This window comes from Helianthus annuus, chromosome 16 (genome assembly GCF_002127325.2).
Source record: "Helianthus annuus cultivar XRQ/B chromosome 16, HanXRQr2.0-SUNRISE, whole genome shotgun sequence".
In the NCBI taxonomy this organism is placed as follows: Eukaryota; Viridiplantae; Streptophyta; class Magnoliopsida; order Asterales; family Asteraceae; genus Helianthus; species Helianthus annuus.
The window spans coordinates 193,502,324-193,524,867 of record NC_035448.2 but is presented as its reverse complement, the minus strand read 5'-3'; the positions used below and the strand labels follow the sequence as shown (position 1 = coordinate 193,524,867).

General features: G+C 34.5%; 2 protein-coding genes across 2 annotated transcripts; one reads left to right on the top strand and one right to left on the bottom strand.

The window, feature by feature from the left end:
* The first annotated feature begins 12,505 nt into the window (after positions 1–12,505).
* On the top strand, positions 12,506–15,407 carry LOC110915085 (glycosyltransferase BC10). The gene is made up of 2 exons (XM_022159706.2): positions 12,506–13,202; positions 14,611–15,407. The coding sequence occupies exons 1-2, from the start codon at positions 12,606–12,608 to the stop codon at positions 15,253–15,255; spliced, it is 1,242 nt and encodes a 413-aa protein (XP_022015398.1). The 5' UTR covers positions 12,506–12,605; the 3' UTR covers positions 15,256–15,407.
* A 2,535-nt stretch (positions 15,408–17,942) lies between these two features.
* On the bottom strand, positions 17,943–22,252 carry LOC110920283 (probable leucine-rich repeat receptor-like protein kinase At1g68400). The gene is made up of 3 exons (XM_022164503.2): positions 21,232–22,252; positions 20,382–20,783; positions 17,943–18,793 (listed from the first exon to the last, which is right to left on the bottom strand). Exons 1-3 carry the CDS (start codon positions 22,127–22,129, stop codon positions 18,180–18,182), a joined length of 1,914 nt encoding a protein of 637 aa, XP_022020195.2. The 5' UTR covers positions 22,130–22,252; the 3' UTR covers positions 17,943–18,179.
* Positions 22,253–22,544: the final 292 nt, after the last annotated feature.

The following is a 22,544-nucleotide window of genomic DNA, read 5'->3' as shown; positions in this document are numbered from 1 at the left end:
TACGATTCAGACCTTGGAAGACATGCTCCGAGCATGTGCACTTGAATGGTCTGGAAACTGGGATGAATATCTATGTCTTGTTGAGTTCGCTTACAACAACAGTTGGCAAGCAAGTATTGGCATGGCACCCTTTGAGCTTTTGTACGGTCGGAAATGTCGTGCACCCATATGCTGGGATGAAGTCGGAGAAAAGATTATTGAAGGGCCAGAATTAGTTCAGATTACAAATGAAAAAGTCATTATAGCCGAGAAAAATTGAAAGAAGCTCAGAGTAGACAAAAGAGCTATGCCGATCAAGATAGACGACCCCTCGAATTTAAAATTGGTGACCACGTATTCTTAAAGGTATCACCTTGGCGTAGCATTCGTAGATTTGGAATTAAAGGAAAACTTAGTCCCCGTTTCATCGGTCCGTTTGAAATCCTTGAAAGAATTGGAGAAGTATCATATCGACTGGCTTTACCGCCCCAACTCTCTCACGTTCATAACGTTTTTCATATATCCTCTTTAAGAGGATATAATTATCATCCACTCCATGTCATTAGTTATCCGTTACTTTCAATTCACGAAGATTTGTCCTACGAAGAGGAACCAGAAGCCATCTTAGATCGACAAGAAAGGGTTTTACGTAGGAAAGTAATCCCGTTCGTTAAAATCCTTTGGAAAAATCACTCTGAACGCGAAGCAACATGGGAATCCGAAGAATCAATTCGTTCTCTATACCCTAATCTATTCTCGCAATAGAATTTTAGTCAAGTAACGGTAAATCTTGCTATCTGATATATGTTCATTTGTTTCTGTTTACGGTCATTTATGCTTTACCTTATGAGAAGATATTTTAGCTATAACTAAGTATATCTATGTAGGAAATTTCAGTACTAATAGTCACTCTAAGTATCTGAAAATCTCTATTAAACTTTTCATACGGTAAGATATCTTAGTAAGAAGGACCATTAAGGCACATATATAAGGTAATTGACAAGTATAGTCATAACCTTAGCTATGAATTTCAAATACCCATGTGTAGTTAGAAAATTCGGGTTATATAAGTTAGTAACTCTGCTAGGAAAGTTTCGTTTCTGTTACTTATACGATAGGTTATATTCTTATTTGCAAAATTTCGAGGACGAAATTTCTTTTAAGGGGGTAATAGTTGTAATGCCCATAAATTTAAAATCATTTCTATAGAAATAAAAAGAATAATAGTAATTATTTATTAAGGAAACCCTAAATGAGACACCCAAGTAAATTGGCATGAACCCTAAAAATTTTTAGAACAATCGGAATCAGGATCAGGGCCCCTAAAACTCAGGGGGGGCAAAACCCTAGTTACGATTATCTAAATAACTTGCTGGCCGTTTTGAATTTTACAATTTTATCAACTCAGCTAAGCTACTTAGACACGAAGCTACCTATAGAAAATAGGTGACCACTCGCGTAGCGCGACACGTATAGGGGTTACCCCTCGCGCTACGCGACAGGGACAAATTTCGCCTAACATAAATTACCAATAGCGTAGCGCGACGCCTACAAGTGATACCCCTCGCGCTACGCGACGGTGTCAAAATTCGGGTATAAATAGAGGAGTCTGGGACTTGATTTCTGGCACAAAATCGACGGAAAAACTCACAATATACACAGAGTTATCGTCGTTTTACCTCAATTAACACACACACTATTATCGAGGTGCTGCCGCAATCAGGGTAATTACTCGATCGCTATTACGATTCATTGTCCGGAATCAATATATCCCAAAGAATATCTAAGTGCTGCCCATATTTGGGTTATGCTTCATCTATCATCGGTAATCCGATGACTGAGCCGAAGCAGTGTACTTTATCGTTGTCGATGATTCGATATACGAGCCGAAGTACTGTACTTTATCGTTTGTCATTTTGATAAATGAGCCGAAGTATTGCACTTGGACATTCATTGTCCAAATTGATCTCGGGGAATTATCGTAATCGTTGTATTGATCACTAACTCTGTTTTGTGTGCATTATTGTGAAATTAGGTTAAAAGATTAATCAGTAGTCTAAACTCTGCCCATATAAATCTAAAACATTAGCATAAGGTAGCTTCACTTTGGAGTTATTAAGGTACGGATCCTTACCCCACTCTTTATTGCTTCATATTCAAAAACCACTAAATTACTATATCTGTTAAAAACTCCTCACGTCTTTGATTATCGATTCATTTGACAGTCCGTTCGATTCCTATCCTAAACATTTGATTTAACTTTCATGTCATGCGATAGTATTATGTTGTTATACTCATTATCGCATGTTCCAATATATGTTCCGTTTTGTTATGAAAATAAGTTTTATAAGTTATGTGAAAAAGACCATTTGTACTCTGATACCCTGAGTATCGCTTCTCGTGGAGTGTCCCACGAGCATGTTGTTGTGGCATCAACATCATGTGCTCCATCCGTGACGGAGAGATCAGTTCACGGCGTCTCTTAAGTACAAGTGTGGTACATAAGGCTATTAGGAGGCGTATGGATCGATCCTAGGATTTAAGTATAAGGAGGTGGATAACGGGTATGCCAATTCGCCATCTCATGTGATAATTATGCAGGAGTAGCTACCTGTGTATTGTCACGTTTTAAGTTTGCTCATGGGTACATCCGTAAGATATAATTATGAAATTTTGTTCTTGCATCGTATCATTTTCGCCTAAAAGTTCCATCCGGATAAGATTTCGTATGAAGCATTTATTTGGTATTTGAGCCTAAAATTCCGTACTGAGCATTCGGCTCATTCCGTAAACTTTTTGTATATACAGGTCCACAGGCTACTTTGGGAGGGGAAAAGAGAGAAGAATAAAGCCTAGGAATAAATCTGAAGATATTAGTTAAATAAGATGAATGTCTCCACTTGTATATTAGTCTTTAATGATCGTATGGTTGTGTCCTTATCAAATAAATAAATGGAATTATGACTTTTGTTATGTTACCGTTATTGTGACATGCCAGCCCTTCCGGGTTGGGGTGTTACAGCATGTTTTATCGGATTCATCGGAGCGATGCATGTGTAGATTATCGAACCTTCCTGGCCGGTTCAACCTATTATTAGCTGGGCGGCGAACCAGAACCACGCAATTATTTCCATCGTCTTTTGTTGTTCACATTTGTATGTCAATGTCAATTTGCCAACTGTTTGTAATTCTGTTTTCTCAAAGATGTTATTTGTCAAAGCATGTTTTACGTTATAAGATTGTCAACAAAGTCAATTGATTAAGATCCAAAACCTGTAAGTTATTGTGATATAAATGCTATAATATGTTATAATATATAGTATAAGGATCAAATACAAATAGGTCTTAATATACAAAATAATCTTAACATGAGAAGTGAAGAGGATTTTTTTTTTCATTTACTAAAGTATGATGTTTAATTGGAAAATGTAAAAAAAAAAAAAAAACAAAATTCGTGTATTTACTCTAGTAGAGTAACAGAGTAATTATATAATTATTCTACTAGTGTAAAACCTTTTTTTTTTAAATTACGAGATTAAAATACATGCCTGACAAAATAAGTAAAAAAATTCTCTCATTCACTTCTCCTGTTAATCCTACGCCCTTTGTATCGAAACCTAACCCATAATATTTAAACAAAGTGGTGAATCTTGAATTTTTAGTCGGTTGGGTTTCAATTAATTATGGTTTTTAAATTTAAAAGCTTTTAATTTGTGAATTTACAAAATTTATGGAAAATTTTCGGTTTTTATGTCGGTAGAAGGAAGGACTTGAATTGGTCATGCTCAACTATTATTATAGTTAGTTTAATATAGGGTTAGGATCAAATACAAAGGATAAAATAAATAAGAAGGGTAAGAAGGATTCTAGTCCATTGATCTTAGATTTGGAGGGTTGAGATTAGTTGTAGGGAAAAAAAGATAATTAAAGGGCATAAAGGGAATCCTATATTTATGAATTTTCTCTCTCCACATGCAAGGCACATGCCAATTCCCCCATCGATTTAAAACATTCATAACTTTTTCATACGACATTTTCTTTTAAAAAAAATTTCACCATAATAACGAGCGTTTTTTTATCTTTAAAATGAGTACCATATTATCATAAAAAAATAAAATAAAAAATTTCATTTTTACTGGGTTTTTTTTGCATTGTGTTAAAGGTTCAGGTCATTGTGTCTTTTAACTGGGTTTTGGTCAGTAGAGTTTCTATACATTGTGTTATTATCAAAACCTATAACACAATGTTAATTTGGGTTCTATCCATTGCGTTTTTATAAGAACTTATAACACAATAAATGACACAATGAAGATGGTGTTATATCTGGGTTTTCTATAAATTGTGTTATTACTTCAGGTCATTGTGTTTAATATGTTATTCATTGTGTTTTAATATGTTGTCCATTGTGTTTTAATAATTTGTTCAATTTTTTTATTATCTTTGTTTATGGTGTTTTAGTTTGTTGTGTATTGTGTTTTTAGTTTGTTTTCCATTGTGTCTTCATCTGCTCTCCATTGTGTCTTTTATCTGTTGTCATTAATTGTGTCTTTTATCTGTTGTCATCAATTGTGTTTTTATTTAGTCTGATACTTATTGTGTTATATGTTATCGTCATTGTGTTATACATTATGGTCATTGTGTTTTAGTATGTTGTCCATTGTGTCTTTATCTGTTGTCATTGATTGTGTTTTTGATCTACTTTACATTGTGTTTTACATCATGTCCATTGTGTTATTATCAAAACCTATAACACAATGTTAATTTGGGTTCTATCGATTGCGTTTTTATAAGAACCTATAACACAATATATGACACAATGAAGATGGTGTTATATATTGTGTCATATATTGGTTTTCTATAAATTGTGTTATTAGTTCAGGTCATTGTGTTTAATATGTTATTTATTGTGTTTTAATATGTTGTCCATTGTGTTTTAATAATTTGTTCAATTTTTTTTTGTTATCTTTGTTCATTGTGTTTTAGTTTGTTGTGTATTGTGTTTTTAGTTTGTTTTCCATTGTGTCTTCATCTGCTCTCCATTGTGTCTTTTATCTGTTGTCATTAATTGTGTCTTTTATCTGTTGTCATCAATTGTGTTTTTATTTAGTCTGATACTTACTGTGTTATATGTTATCGCCATTGTGTTATACGTTATGGTCATTGTATTTTAGTATGTTGTCCATTGTGTCTTTATCTGTTGTCATTGATTGTGTTTTTGATCTACTTTACATTGTGTTTTACATTATGTCCATTGTGTAATATGCAACTGGTTTTTGAATTTTTTTTGAAAAATATAACAATATGGTACTCATATTAAAGATAAAAAAACGCTCGATTTTATGGTATAATTTTTTTTAAAAACAAATGATGTATAAAAAAGTTACGGACATTTAAAAATTCGGGGGAAAATAACATGTGACTTGCATGTGCATCTTCTCTTTCCTCTTGTAGACAAAATTACCCTTTTCATTTAATTTCTCATAGGACACTTGTCACTCTCTGGTGGCTTCTTACCCTTCTTATTTTTAAATCCTTTGCATTATAACTCAACCCGTTTAATATATACTTAGATCTTGTAAATTTAATCGAACAAAATCAAAGAATATGATCAAATAGGTTAATATAGTGTAGACTTAGATATTGTAAATTTAATTGAACAAAGTCAAAGAATATGATTAAATAACATGTAAAAGTTGGAGATAATAAACGGATCCATATCCAATGTAAAATCTAATAACACTGGATATTTGAGACAGGTACTTGTGTATAAAACCAAATATTGTATTATTTGTAAGAAAAATCGATGTTTTGGAAAAGTTACATTGGAGTTGTTAAATCTTAGGATGAAATAATTATGAAAGTGTAATTGAATATTGATATTTTAAAACGTTTTTTATACAAGTTTCAAATAATGACATCACACTGGATAACTTTTAATAACATAAAATCATAAAACACACCGGTATACATACAGATCTGATACGTAATGAGATCCGGTGAGTAAGAAACAAGTGTGAGGCACAACTATATAATTAAGCATGAAACTAGTAGTAATAAAACTTGTCTCATAACCAATTCATTACCTTTTTGGTAAAAATAGGAAATCAGAAACAAATTAAAACATTATGATAAGCGATAACGAACATTAATAGTTCTTAATATTTCAAAAAAAAAAAAAAAACATTAATAGTTCTTAGGAAACATTGGGGAGGGCCTGTGGTTAGGAAAGGTGGACCACTTTAAACTCTAAAGTCTTTAACAACCTAAACTTAACGGATAGTTTTTAAGGATTACCAAACATTATTTTTTAAACTAAATCATTATTTCTAGGTTTTTAATTAGTTAACTTATATGAATTATTGTTGTTATTTAATACTTTTTTACAAGAATAAATAATTCAAATTGCAACGGCTTACATGATCATATATATTTGGCTTTGGTATCGTTAGAATTTAGAAAATAGTTGTACGAAAATAATCATTTTACATAGCAACAGCCTTTTTATATAAATATATATTTATTTATATTTTTATATATAATTTTTGTAATTTTACAATTTGGAGTAGTTTTTATTTGTTTATTTGCCCATAATCAAGAATCAAGATGCTTCCCATCAATATGATACGAAAAAGTAGCTGACGTATATTTACTTATTTATATTTTATTTAAACCCATCACGTTTGTCCATAATCTTGATGCCTCCATTCAATACGAGACATTAAAAGCAACCAACTTACATTTTTTCCGTCATTTAAATACATTATTTTTCTCATTAAAATTATCGTTTTTGATGTCGTCTTTTTTTCCCCTTTTGGTACAGTCGGTATGATTTAAAAAAAAGAAGGGTAAATAACCTACGTGGATGTTGTGCGATACACAAATGTGTACATATTTGTGTATATAACTAGGGCTGTAAACGAACCAAACGTTCAACGAACAGTTCGTGAACCGTTTGGAAAGTTCGTTTATGTTCATTCGTTTAATAAACGAACGAAAATGAACAAGAAATTTCGTTCGATTAGTTAAATAAACGAACATGAACAGAGGTCTTGTTCGTTCGATTGTGTTCGTGAACGTTCGGTAAGGTGTTCATGAACATGTTCGTGAACATTCGTTGATTTGCGTTCGTTTATGTTCGTATGTTTGTGTTTTAATTGAAGATCTTTGTACTTTCTTATATTTTATTTGTACTTTTTATATTATTAAACTTTTATTTATTTTATTACCCTAACAATTAAACTAGGAAACCCACTTTCATCTTGTTTATGCATTTCCCTTTCATTTCTCATTATTTACATCGGCTAATACGATCGACCTCTCTTTATCCTTCGTCGCGTTCGCCAAATGTATTTGTGTTCGTTTATGTTCGTGAACCATTCGCGAACACGCTCATTTCCTTAATGAACGAACACGAACATAAAATCTTGTTCAGTAAGTGTTCATGAACCGTTCATGAACACATTTATTTCCTTAACGAACGAACACGAACATGAACAAGGCCTTGTTCGTGTTCATTCGGTTCGTTTACAACCCTATATATAACAAAATACCATATTTAGTTTCTTTTATAGTATATCGACATTGTAAGTACGTCTTGAAAACTATAATTTGGATATCAAACGATATTACATAGTAAGTTTTATAGCATGTTACCGTAAAATTCGGATGCCAAAGACATCAAAACACTTCCCAAATGTCCGAATCATCCTTTGTATACAAACCCTCAAGAACACGAAAATTAAGAAATTAGTAGCAACAAAAACATTAAGACCATTTACAACTACTAGATATTGGTACTAAGACGTAGAGACAAACCCCCATCGTAATTCGTAAATGTCATCTTACTAGGTGCAATACTACTGTGCCATCGTCAACAAAAAGTATTAAAAATTATGTGACACTACAAACGATGCTATACGGGCTATGGCTGCAAGCCACACAATGAATATAAATCAAACTTGTTACATTAACCCAACAATGACATTTCTCGATCATACAACATATAAACACTAAACGCCAATCAATAATGTCAAAGGTCGTCTACATATTCTACAACTCACAAATATGCAAACACTACACAAGTTTACTTTGATACTTTTGTCTTCCTTTCCTTTTCTTAACAATCGCATACTTGCTTTAATGTTAGAGTTAGGTCACCAAAACCTCTCCCAAACTTATTGATTATAGATTGATGGTAACAATAATTTTCTTTTATAATATATCACCACCGTCAAACACTATTAGCTAAACGTTGTTGTAGCTTAAAAATGTTAGGACACCAAAAGGCATTAATTACTAGTATTGACAATATTAATTATTTAGAGTACAATAAATTGATTTTAAGTAAAATGATAGATTGGTCTCTGAGTTTAGTCACTTTTGTCATTTCAGTTCAAAATGAAATCTTTTGTATCCAGGTCTCTTAAGTTTCATTTTTGTTGTCATTTTCATCAAATTACCAAACTGGGTTAGAATTTTCTGTTAATTTTTTCCTTTTATGTCGTTTTCGTCATTTAAATGAAAGGTATAATCGTCATTTTATGCCATAATATACTTTAATTAAATGAGGAAACGACAAAAAAAGGGAGAAATTAATAAAATATTCTAATTTCTAACCCATTTTATCATCTAGATGAAAATAACAATAAAAACAAAACCTTAGGGTCAAAGATACATAAAATTCCGTTTTAAAATGAAGTGTTAAAAGTGACCTAAACTTAGGATCCCACATACAAAAAGTTCCGTTTTAAACTGAAGTGACAAGATGGACTAAATTCAGGGAGGATTTTGGCATTTTGGTTTTTGTGTTTTTGGTCAGCTGCCTGCTAACTTTGGTGAATGATTTTCATCGATCGTTCACACAAAAAAAAAAAAAACTTTTTATCTATAATACTATAAAAAGGAGAAGTGATGTACAAGATGGTAATTTTACCATACGTATCAATTTTAAAGCAACATGTACAAGAAAGATCAAGCAACAAATTGAGACAATCTCTAAATTTTTAAGACGTCTGAGGGGCAACACAGAGATTTCATACATGAAATTCTAGAAGAACCCTACATTTATGTCTCTTATCTTCACATTTATCTAAGTTATTGATGAATTTCACCACCGTTCGTCCTTCTATCTACCTAAACAAGGAGTTGATCGGTCCATCATTTTTTATATGAACCTGCAATCAAGATCACACACTCGAATTGAAGAACGTGCACGTGAGAATCTATACGAGAAGGTATATGTTTGTGTTCAAATTTGTGAATTAGGGTTTTTATGGTTTCTAAGTGAATATATTGTCCAGTCTTTCAAAAATTTCTTTAAAACTGTCTAATATATCACCAGATATTCAGTTTTGAAACATAAATGATTGTCATCCTTGCAAATTGAATTCTAATAAGTTATCAGTTAGCTATTTGATTTCGATCTTGTGTACATATCCATTTGAAATCGAGATGTTCTTACCTCAGAAGTATGTATTGTTTCAATTTTGTTGTTCACTTTCAGTTGAAACTGAAATTAGTCGCATGCCTTTAGTAATTGTGATGCGGGGAATTGGTAAACAAATGGATTCCGGCAATGGAAAACGGTAAATAATATGTTAATCAGTGTCTTTTAATTTGCAGTTAGTTTGCTTGATTGTTATTGTATTGATTGGAACACTATAAGTTGTTTTATAAGAAAATAATTTTGTTAATCAGTGTGTTTTAATTTGAATTTAGTTTGTTAGGGTTCTAATTATATAAATGCAGTACTTCATTGTTATTATGTTGATTGATTAGAATTTTTTTTATCGGAAAATGTTTAGATAATCAGTGTGTTTTAATTTGCAACAAATCAGTTGGTCACATGAATCGGGGTCAAAATATTTTTTGTGATGTCTATAATCGTGCAGGTTCTTCAGTTAACGAAGTTCGATTATAGGCTTCCTAATGATCTTGATGAAGAGCTACAAAGGATGCGTTGTCGGGACTGGTGGGTAAATAAATATATGGGATCTTAATTCCGGTAATCTTGTATCTGTGATGCACCATCATGTACAACCTGTTCACCAGCTCATCCTACCCCCGGTCCCATTGATTATCCATGGAGTGATTGCTTTTTATGTGTTGGAGATGATTCGTGTGTCGCTTTAGCTTCACTTGACACTCTACGGGTCGAGAGAATGTTTCCGGGCCACCTGTTTATACCTTCAGAAGTCGTATGGGATAGTACACGAGGTTATCTTGCGTGTTTCTCTCTGAATCATTCAGCAATGTGTTGTACATTTGGGATATAAAATCAGGTGCCCGTGAGCGTCTTCTTCGTGGTAGTGCTGCTCAGTCGATGTTTGACCATTTCTGTACAAGCTGGAATAAGAATAATGTTTCTCTAAGTTCAAATGAGCGAAACACATTTGTTTCCTCTTTGATTATTCCAATAATTGACGATACAGGAGTTTCACAATCTCATCCAAACGCTCAAGATTTCTCGCACAACGCACATCCAATTACATGTTCTTGCCTGTTTCCTGGAATAGCAACACTCACTTTTGACATGACATTATTGATGTCACCTAGAGTTGAAGGGCCCGAACCGTACTCGTTGAATGCTGATGGTGGAGATAGGTTACAAGAAACCTCACCAGATGCTACAGAATACACTGATTGGGCTCAATCATTAGAAGAATATTTTGTAATAGAGAAATACGAAGAAATAATTTTCCTAGGATCTTAATATCATTTATAAGACTCGGTGGCGGTTTGTGCAATTTGGCAAGACGTGAGGGGTTACCTGTAATTTCGGAAAGTAAATCTAAAACGCATACCGAAACAGAGTAGGAAAACAAACCTGTATTCAATTGTACTCTTGCCACCAAAGTTATTAGGAGTGTGAATATTGATAGTTTTATATGATTCATGGATTTTTTTCTTGTTTTGCAGTGCTTTAGCAGCTTTTTACACTCGCAAGTTTGCAGAGAAATTTCTAGACATTAAGCCACCTTTGCTCCAGGTAACTTCTTGATTTCTTGTAGTCCTGTGAGAACTCTTGTTTATTGTGCATCTGCTTTTATTCTTTAGTATACAAAATTACATTTATTCAACTTGTGTAATACACAAGGTTTTGTTAAAGATGTAACTTTTTATTATTTATTATACAAAATTACCGGTGTAATACATAGGGTTTTTAAAGGTATAATTTTTTATTATTTGGTAAAAATTAGATTTATGTAACCCGTATAATACACGAAAGGCGTAAAACAAAAGCGCGTGTTGAGCACCAACAGAAGTGAGTCTCTGTTGTATATTTTGGCTGGTTATTTCTTTGGTGTTTGCTTGATTTGTGGTCTACTTGTTTCAGGCCCATTGTACCTGCTAAACTTCCAAGTCCACCACAAAAGACTTCTTCTTCTTCTCGTAAACCGGTGCAAGCCGCTTCGTCTGCACAAAGATACGGGTTAATAGCATCTTCTAGACCTTCATTAACCACAGGGGTCCCACGTACTCCATCAAGTATGTCAACTCACTTTTGTTTTACAGTAGATGTAGAAAAATGTATGGGTCAAGTTGGGTTAGGCTGACCCGTATTTTGGGCGAGGTTCAACTATGTTTGCCTCACACAACCCATTTGACCCGTTAGAGATAAAGCATAACCCAAATTCACATCTGATATGGGATCTTTAAACGTAATTTACTTAACCCCATCATTTTCATATTTTAAAATTATAACACGTCTTATAAAAGTCTAATTAATATAATTTTCATATAAAGTTGAAACTTGTGTCGTCTTTTGGTGAAGAGAGATCAATGTCAACTGTCACTCCACTTTTGTGCAAACTATTACTAAATTCTCTATTTGTTCTCTGTTTTGTTGAATGATTTTACAGGTTCTATTACGGAAAAGTCGATTTCTGGTGGTTCTTTACTTAAATCCGGTGCACGATGGTGAAAGTTAAACATTATTGCCTTGACTGTAACTTGAGATAGTTTAGCATTGCTCATCTTTTTTATTATTGTTGTTGAGTCAAATCGAACACTTGTTCATACCGTTTTAGTCATATTACAACTCTATTTTTTTGTTGTTTTCTCTTTTGTTTTGCTAACGGTACCTTATTTGATCGAAATTGGTATTGTTCTTTACGGTACTGGCATAACTCTTTATGGTTATCAAACTATATAAAACACGGATTGGTAATATAGATATACAACTTATATATGATTTATTTATCGTTTTAAGGGTTGAATTATATTTCCGCCCCGTATTGCCGGTTAGAATTATAGAAAGAATCTGTTTATCGCGCCGCAACGCGTGCGGGTTTACCACTAGTATTAACTAAAGAGCCGATTCAACTCATATACCGCCAGATACGAGAACGACATACATACACCAACGCGTAATAATTTCAAAAAAAAAAAAAACTATTCAAAATACACAAAATTGACGTATTTGATTTTGTAAACATAATAAAAGCATTTTGACAAATAAATAAACCGTCAAAACCGGCTGCCGGTGTGCCGAGTTGAAACACTCTTTAAATATATTTCAAACTTCTTTTCTTTTCGGAAAACAACACGACCTTTCTTCTTCAGTTCTTCTACTGCATAAAACCCCTTCATTTCATCACTCTCCATCCATAACAAAACCTGTAACAATGAAGAACAACAACACTCAAAACCCATCAATCACAACACTTTTCAAACTCTTCAACGCCCCATTACACATATCAAACCTTCTCTCTTTAATGCTCTTCTTCTTTTTCGGTTTATGTTTCGGAATTATTATAACTTTTCACCTCAAAAACATCTCATTCAACCTCCAATTCACCCAATTCACACACTTCTCTCACTCCAACGCCACCCTTGCTGACGTCTCCTATCTAGCAACACAATCACCACCACCACCACCGGCGGAATTAGAATTAGAATTGGAAGCAACAACACCGGTGCCGGAGAAAGTGGGGTTGAAGAATTATTTAACGGTGCCGGAACCGATGCACGATATGACGGATGAAGAGTTGTTGTGGAGAGCATCGATGGTGCCGAAGGTGAGAGATTATCCGTTTGAGAGAACGGAAAAGGTGGCGTTTATGTTTCTGACGAGAGGTCCGGTGGTTTTGTCGCCGTTGTGGGAGAAGTTTTTCAAAGGAAATGATGGGCTTTTTAGTATTTATGTTCATAGTTCTGATTCGTCGGCGAATGTGACGGTGCCGGAGGATTCTGTTTTTTATGGCCGGAGAATTCCCAGCAAGGTATGTTATTACATTCTTAATAATAAGTCTTTTGATTTGTTGTTGTACAGGTGTACAGACATGTTTAAAAAAAAAGGTTCTGTTTTTAACCGGTTTTATACGATGGGAACCCGAAATGGTACTAACCGGATCAGTTCGGTTTAAAACTGGTTTGGGCCAAATAAACTGGTTTTTAACCGGTTTCAAACAGCAAGAATACTAATCAGTCTACAAACCGTCAGTTTGGTTCAGGTTGAATCCGGTTTTAGTTTTTTCTTTTTTTTTTCCGGTTTCGGTTATGGAATTTTGAATATATTTGGTGATGGGTTATGGGTGCAAGTTAAGAATAATAATTGGGACATTGATTTCATGATGATCTTTTCTTCAATTACAATAGTAACATGATTTTATACTTTAAAAAAAAGGAAATGATTCATATTTCATACACAAGGAAACTTTTTTTGGTGTGACTAGTATTTTATAGTCATTAGAAATATATGAGATTTCATATGATTGATCTATTTTGGACATGGATAAATGTCTAAAACTAGAATATAATTAAATCAACTTATTTTCTTATGTAAAAAAAATCCTTAATTAAAATTTATAATTTCTAAACCTGAAAAATTATTGTATGTTTGATCTTTTTTGTTGTTTATAAACATGAAAGTTTTTTTACCGGAAAATTCACTTGAACTCCCTAATAGCATGATAACCAATAGGATTAGATTTAAAAAAAAAAACATTATTTAGATTATTGCCATTGCATTGATTAGAAGGTAGATGATTAGAAAGAACAAAAGATTAGTTTTAATAATTGCCACTTCATATCAGTGGTGATAAATTAAATGATTTTTCTTTGATTTTGTCCCAAATCATACTAGTGCTTTTCTTAAGTTTTAAGCAATAGTTTTAATGTGTTTGGGATCATAGTTAATTATTATAAATGGTCTTGAAATATATTTAAAAAAATAGAAATCTTAAACCTGCATCAATACCATGACAACTGCCAGAATCTCATTGTTTGAATCATTAACAAATTGATCTTATTTTATTCTGAAATAAATAAAATATATAAAAAGAAAAAAAGCACAACCATTAACTTGTATGATGAATCCAAGCTGGATGAGCTTGTTGCCACTGCTGGCCTTCTTTTCAAAAGCTTGCTAGAATACTTTAAACCACGTTGGTTATTTTTTATAGTATTAGAAAACAACTTTTATATATTTATAAAATATTGTGAACATTGATTGGTGTGTTTTATTATTATTTATAATTATAATTTATAATCAAAATCCTGTTAATTTAAAAAAAAAAGAAGAAAACAGAGTCCACAATAAATGATATGTTACGCGTCTTTTGACTTCTAAGTGAATCAATTATCTTTTTCTAATATACTTGTTTTGATTCTTTTGAATATAAAATGTAGGATGTTGAATGGGGAAAAGTCAACATGATTGAAGCTGAACGTCGATTGCTAGCAAACGCGCTTCTTGATTTCTCAAACCAACGCTTCGTTCTTCTCTCTGAATCCTGCATTCCGTTATTTAATTTCTCCACTGTTTACACGTACCTAATTAACTCAAAACATAACTTTGTGGAGTCCTATGATCTAGAGGGCCCCGTTGGTCGTGGTCGCTATAGCCCAAAAATGGCTCCCACTGTGGATATCGAGGAATGGCGAAAAGGGTCACAATGGTTTGAGATGAACCGTGACCTAGCCATTGAGGTGATATCTGACAAAATGTATTTTTCGGTTTTCCATGACTTTTGCGACGGTCAGTGTTATGCTGACGAGCATTACTTGCCAACGTTTGTTACCAAGATGTTCGGGGAAACAAATTCTAACAGGACTTTGCATTTTGTTGATTGGGCGAAAGGTGGCCCTCACCCTACACGGTACACGAGAAATGATGTGACTGAAGAGTTTTTAGAGGAGTTAAGAAACGATAAGAGTTGTGAGTATAATGGAAAGGAAAACCAAATATGCCACTTGTTTGCAAGGAAGTTCACATTTCATGCGTTGGATAGATTGTTAAGAATTGCACCAAAACTTATGCAATTCAACCTATAACATTCTTTGAAAATATTAATTTTTGAATTTTTTCTTCAAATTATTTTATTCTTTTACATATTGAAAATCTACTTCAAATGGGAATGCTCCTTCCTATTCTTTTATTCTTGGATTTATTTGATGTATTGAGATTAACTATGTATTGCTGATCACCTAGTTGTGAGATAAACATTTTTGTGTATGCAATAGTGACTTTTATTGGATACCTTGCATGTGATACTTGTAAAGTAAGAGAGGTCGGGGCACCACCAGCCAATGTACAAGTGCCACCTTGACTACCCACACACCCAACCCAAAAATCCCTCCCACAGCAAGCGCCCCAGCGTTGTTTTCTAGGCAAACAAACACAATCAACACCATCTCTTCCCAATATCCTTACCCGAAACCCTCCTACTCCAACCACCGCCGACAGTGTTTCCGATCTGGTAGAGGTTACTCGATTGCAAAATAGTGAACGCCATAAACGGCCTAACAAATTTTTTTTTTTGAACGGCAAATTTGGATCACTGACGGACTACTGGAGTATCATCGTGACACCAGCAGAACCACCCGATCATATCCATCTCCACTAGGCAATAATGCCTATACACCAATTCAGGAGGAAACCCAATAAATCTGGGAAAACCCCCTTTGTGGGAATCGAACCCATGACCTAATGGTCATAAGCCTTATCCCACCACCAAGATACCACTAGGCTATAATGCCATGGGTAAAAGAAGAAAGAGAAATGCAAGGGGGCGGGATTCGAACACAGGACCCCACATTTCAAAGTTAACGTGCAGACCACATTTCAAAGTTAACGTGCCTTATCCCACCAACGTGCAGACCAACGGCCTAACAAATACTATGCAATGTTGATAAACTTTTTAAACTAATAACAATGACATTAATTATAAGTTAACATAATATAAATATAACTTATAATTATGATAAAGGGTGGTGAGAGACTAGGCTAGTAAGCGGCGATCGCTAGTTCGATCCTTGAACTGATCGTGTTTTACCACATCGCACTGTCGTGCCTTTGGACGAGTGTTCATAGGCTTCAGCCCTAGGTGAGGGTTTTCCTGGTTCAAAGGCGAGTGTATCCCGATGTGATGAATTTCGTCAATAACCCATTTGGAGGATTCGTTGGCCATTCAAAAAAAAAAAAAAAAAAAAAAAAAAAAAAAAACATTACAAAGACAAATTCGAAATGGTTAATTTCCCAATAGATACCCGTAGAGTGGGTTAGGCTCCAAGAAACAAAGATAAAACAAGACTAAATTTGATTCAATGTTCTGCATAATTCCATGAATAGAAGTAGAATGCTTAAATAGTAGAAGTTGCAATCCTAATCTACATGCACATTACTAGAGAAACGAGGGTTGTGGGAGAGATAAAGTCATGTAACGTGGGTCTACAAGTATTCCCCACTAAACCTACTACAAGTAACTCAAACGTAGAGTTGGGGTGGGTCTTTACGAGTCAGGTCGCTGGTTGGGTCGTATCATTATAATAAATTTCATCTACTTGAAGATTGTGAAAAAAATACTAACGAGCCTTGAGAGTTGAGACTCTTTGCTTAGGTTGCCTATTAAAAGCCCATAAATTTCGAAAGGCCAATTTTAAATATATACATCCGGATTATATCGATCAAATGAAAAAAAAAAAAAAAACCCTAGAAACTAGATAATATTAGAATATGTAGAAATTTGTACTCATATTTAAAATGTTTTAACTGCAAAATCAAGCAATCAACAATAGTATTTTGACCTTTCTTATGACGTTGATAGATTTTTTTTGAGACTTTAACATGCCGACGTAGTCTGACCTTTTTTAACGTTTTTTAAGACGTGTTTTGACTCTTGTTAATATGTTTTACTTGGAATATATAGTTGTACCAAGTGGCATGTGCGTTACGTCTACATACTCCTTAATCGCTTTCCCACTGGCATTTTTGGGCCAAGATGACTAGGCCCAAAAAGGTACATTTTGAGAGAATATGATACTATAAGGCCCAAGTAGCCGAGTAGGTATCGCATCTACCAAAAAAAGCAAGAGGGGATTCATAGGTTTGATAGAAGTGTAAAAATTGGTTTTTGGGCTTAAACCGAAACCGGTTCAGTTTCGAACAACATCAGATAATGACAACATTGTTTCCTGATTAACCGGTTTTTGTTAGGGAAAAGAATCGGTCCGGTTTGGGAGCTTAGGGTAGTGCTTTCATGGTGGGTCAGGCTGCTTTAAAAGTTGTTCGGGCAAAGTGACCAAACACGAGAAAGCGGGATTAGTCCCGAGATCTATGGATGTAGTTTTTAAACGACTTATTTTTGCTATTCACAAAGGGGTAATGGCGCAACTTGTTGCGTCCGTTTATCTTCTATTTCGATGTAAGATTTTATCTACCACTATGCAATAGAACTATATGTTTGGAAATTTAGGTGTTCAAAACAATTGCAAATTAGATGTTCCAAGTGGTTCTGAATTCACAGTTTAATAGTTTGGTCTGGTTCAAAGCTTGGAACCGCGGGTGTAAACCGAACTGTCCATTTATCCTATACTGGTTTTGTATACATTTATCAATTTTAAATCTATATACAAGCTAACGATATTGAATTAAATTAATAACCAATTCAAAACATCAAAATCATACCATTAAATCCACCAAACCGGATTATTTTTTCCCAAAAAAAAAAAAAAAAAAAAAAAACATGGTCATGTTTTTGTTCATATGAGAATGAGTGTAAAAGAAACTACGTACAAAGTTACAAACCTTCGAAAGAAATAATTATATAATCATTACAACACGATATTACACGTAAATTGAGAGAATTTACGCATGATTTACGAGTCAATAGGAGGATACAGTTAACTTAATTTATATCGGCTCGAAACAACAAGTAAAAAAACAATTTCAGTCATTGACTCATCATGCCACAATAAATCTAAGGCGAATCAGAGGCCGAGTCAACCGCGTCACGACATGGTGACACCTCGACTCCGTCTATGTCGTGAATCATCTTCACGACATAGTCCATAGTAGGCCTCTGATCAGGTGCACCAGAGGTGCACGATAAAGCAACTTGCAACAACCCCACCATTTCCTCTTCAATATCCTTGTACCTCATCAGCTCCAAATCAAACAACTCGGCCGTCCATTCTTCTTTCACCACGGACCGGACCCACCTCGGTAGGTCCAGAAGCCCACTATTGTCCACGGATGGGCATTTCCCGGTGAGAAGCTCCATCAATAAAACCCCGAAAGAATACACGTCAGATTTCTGAGTGGATTTGCGGTTGTTTGCCGATAACAATTCTGGCGCACGGTACCCGACGGATCGTGGGGCGGCAGCTGGTGGGGTAATGGCAGAGTGGCCTACGTCGGAGATGCACGCGTTACCCGATCTGTCGAGGAGGATATTTGTGGATTTTATATTGCCATGTGTGAGTTTAAGAGATGGGCCAAATGTGTGTATAAAGGCCAGCCCACTAGCTGCTCCAGCAGCTATCTTTAGCCTTGTGGACCAGTCCAATGGTGTTCTTCCTGGACCTCTATTACCTATCACATAGGAAACAATATGTCCATTAGAATTTGAAGTTTGTATTTTTGAATTCCCGATAAAAGTTCGAGTAAAATGTCATTTTCGTCCCTGAGGTTTGGTCAATTTTGCGACTTTCATCCAAATGTTTGTTTTTCCGCATCTGGATCCAAAAGATTTGAAGTCTTGTCATTTTCATCCATCTCGTTAACTCCATCAACTTTTTTCGTTAATTCAAGGGTATTTCCATCTTTTTTGCCAACTTAAAGGGAATTCGATCTTTTTCACTTCATGTAAAAAGACCGAATATCCCTAAAAAAGATCGAATTCCCTTGAAGTTAGCAAAAAAGACGAAAATACATCTGACTTAACAGAGAAAAATGGATGGAATTAACGAGCCAGATGAAAATTACAAGATTTCAAACCTTTTGCATCCAGATGCGTAAAAAAAACATTTAGATGAAAGTCGTAAAATTGGGCAAACCTCAGGGATGAAAATGGCAATTTACTCTAAAAGTTACGTAAAAGACTAAAACCTCTTTCATATGTGAAAACCAGACCGGACTGCTCAATTTGATGGTTAAAGCCAAACTGTCTAGGTCATCGGTTCGGTTAGACCCAATCGATTGATCAAACCGATAAACTATATTGGTTTAGTTGATAATTCGGTTTAGAAACATTAGAAAACCTATTAACAAAATAGTGACGTTGGAAAAGTTAATGAATGAAAAGTGTAAAGTAAATAACTAACGGCGTTGTTAACACAAAAGAGGGATATGGTGGGGGCAAATAAAGAAAAAGAAATGGACGACAGATTATAATACAAAAAAGCACGAAGATTATGACTTGTATCAAAGAACAAGCAATAAAACAAGGGTGTTTGCAACCTGGTCCCTCGAATATGTTCGCAATTTACTATTCTATTTGAGTATTTAAATCCATCATAATAAATATGGACCTAACTTGAGGTAGATAAAAATTAAAAGCAAACATGAAAAATAGTTAATTAAATTAGTTATATATTTTCAAGTTATATATTTTCTCCTGATGGTATTCATTAATTTCAAGTTATAAATAGTTAACTTCTGACTTTTATGATATTTTACCTTTTTTGACCTTGCAGATTTTCCTGTTTTTGGTCCTATGCTTCAATTCAACGCAATAATATACATATTATTAAACAAAATTATTAGAAAATGTTTAATAACAACAAAATAAAAATCACTATCATCAACAACTAATTAACAACGAGGATAACGAATCACTTTCATTGTGAAAAAGTAAGTCTTGCAAAGTGTTCATACACTAGTTGTCAACTTTTAAAAATATGTGTGCTAATGTCATCTATTCTTTTATCATATTATATAAATCAAAGAAATAGAAGGCAGTGTAATACGAATCGTTATCTAAGAGTTTAAATACATGTATAATACATAAGATGATTATGTAACTGTTTATTATATTTGTTACGTGTAAATGTATTATGTAACTTTACGGTTCTTTAACGTGACCCACATAAATTATGAAATTGATATGTTTTTACAAAAAATAACGCATCACTACGTATTGATAAAAAGGATAAAATATTAATGGTGAGAGTTAACTTACCATGAAGAAGCCAAAACAGATTCCCGTTACTCATATACTCATACACAAGCAACTTCTCATCTTTCGCAAAATAATAAGCCTTCAAACTAACGACGTTAGGGTGCCGTAACCGACCCATAACCTCCATCTGCTGTTCAAACTCCCGTTTACCACCAACTGCCACCTCCTTCAACCGCTTCACCGCCACCACATTGCCGTCATCCAACACTGCCTTGTACGCCGTCCCTAACCCACCTTTCCCCAACATCTCCGCTGACGCCCTCAGCAAATCCTCCAACTCAAACTTCCTCGTCCCGTCAAAAAAGACCATTCTACCCTTCTCAAACGAACTAGCCGTTGAACTCGGATACACCGATTTCTCCGACTTTTTTATTACATTATTGTTCCCATTAATTTTTTTACCTACAAAGTACAACTAAGTAAATAAATAAGTATGTTAAAAGTAGGGTTAAGTTATTATACAAATGAGTCTTAACATACAAAATATCTTTAACGAAAGAAGTGAATGAGGACATTTTATTTTTTAAATTTTTTTTCTCTGCTTATTAAGCATGTATTTTAGTCCTACAATAAAAAAATATATATGATTTTACACTAATAGAGTATTTACGTAATTTTGTAAAGTAATTATAATTACTCTACAAAATTATAGAGTAAATTATAATTACTCTACAATGTTAGTTTACTACCGCAAAATCATGATTTCTTTTTACATTTTGTAATTAAACGTCATTTTTAAGCAGTAGGAAAAAACAATTTTCACGTATTTTGTATTTTAAGATACATTTTTATTTGCTCAGTCAGTTTGCCGCAATAAAAAAAATAAATAAATAAAAGAAGTTTGTTTTACCTGAAAAGTAACAGTACAGAAGTAACGAAACCAACGCCAACACCAACACATCTCCAATTATAATCGCTATGACAGCGACCGTGCTGATTTTATTTTTACCACTGCCGCGGTCATTATTTTTACCCAGCACCGCGGCAGTGGACGGTACCGGTACTGGTACCGGAGACGGTATATCAGGTCGGGAATTGGCACATTCCCGATCCGGTAACCCACACAAACCAGAATTATTCAAAAAAACAGATTCAGAAAATCCAGAAAGAGTTACCGGTATTTTACCGGTAACATTATTCATGGAAATATTTAAATCATTCAAATTCGGTAAATTGATAAAATCAATAGACCCGGAAATGCGATTATTCTCTAGACGTAAAGTCAACAAATGGGTCAACCGGTTGACCGTGGCCGGAATTGGACCGGAAATGTTGTTGTACGATAGGTCTAGCCGGAATAATGACGGTAACGACGGCGGGAAGTCGCCGGAGAGTTGGTTGTGGGATAATAAGAGAAGTTTTAGAGAAGTAAGATTGGATAAATTTGGGATTGGGCCAGTGAGGTGGTTGTGTTTTAATGAAAGGACTCTGAGTTTAACGAGTGAGGTGAGTGAGTCGAATCGGTTGTGTAGGTTGAGTTTTTCGAGAACGAGTCCGGTGACTCGGTTGTGGAGACATGAAACGCCGATGAATGGGGTGGTGTGGTTACATGGGTCGGGTGAGTGGGTCCAGGAGACGAGGTTGTTGGAGATGTCGGAGGAGGATTTGAAGGAGAGGAGTGCGGGGAGGTCTGGGTGGGGTGGTGGGGTGGGGGTGGGGGTGGTGGTGGTGGTGGCGTGGAGGAGAGAGAGGTGGAGGAGGAGGATGGTGGAATGTAGCCGCCGTGACGGTGGTGCCGGTGCCGGCATTGTGGTGGCAGAGTGAGTGGAGATAGTTGTGGCAGGTGAGTTGAGAAGTGGTTATATTAACGGTGATGATGCATTGTTGTTGTCTTATTTGTGGAATTGGAATTTTGGACATTTTGTGTTCCTTTTATTTGGTTCACAAACTTTTTTATATTTTTATTTAAATATAAATTATATAGATACAAATATTAGATATCAAACAAGCTAGATCAAACTTGCGTGTGTGGTATTGAAACGTCTTCTTAGTTTTACTGTGAATCGCTATATTCGGGTTTATAGTTTTGTATATGTGATGTGGTTTGATTAAGACGAAAACTAAAGCCGTCACTTATGTGTTTAATGTGATTTTCATATTTGCAAATGAAAATGTGAAGAGGTAACACTTTATGTGGACGGCCCGGAATGATATGTTGAATTT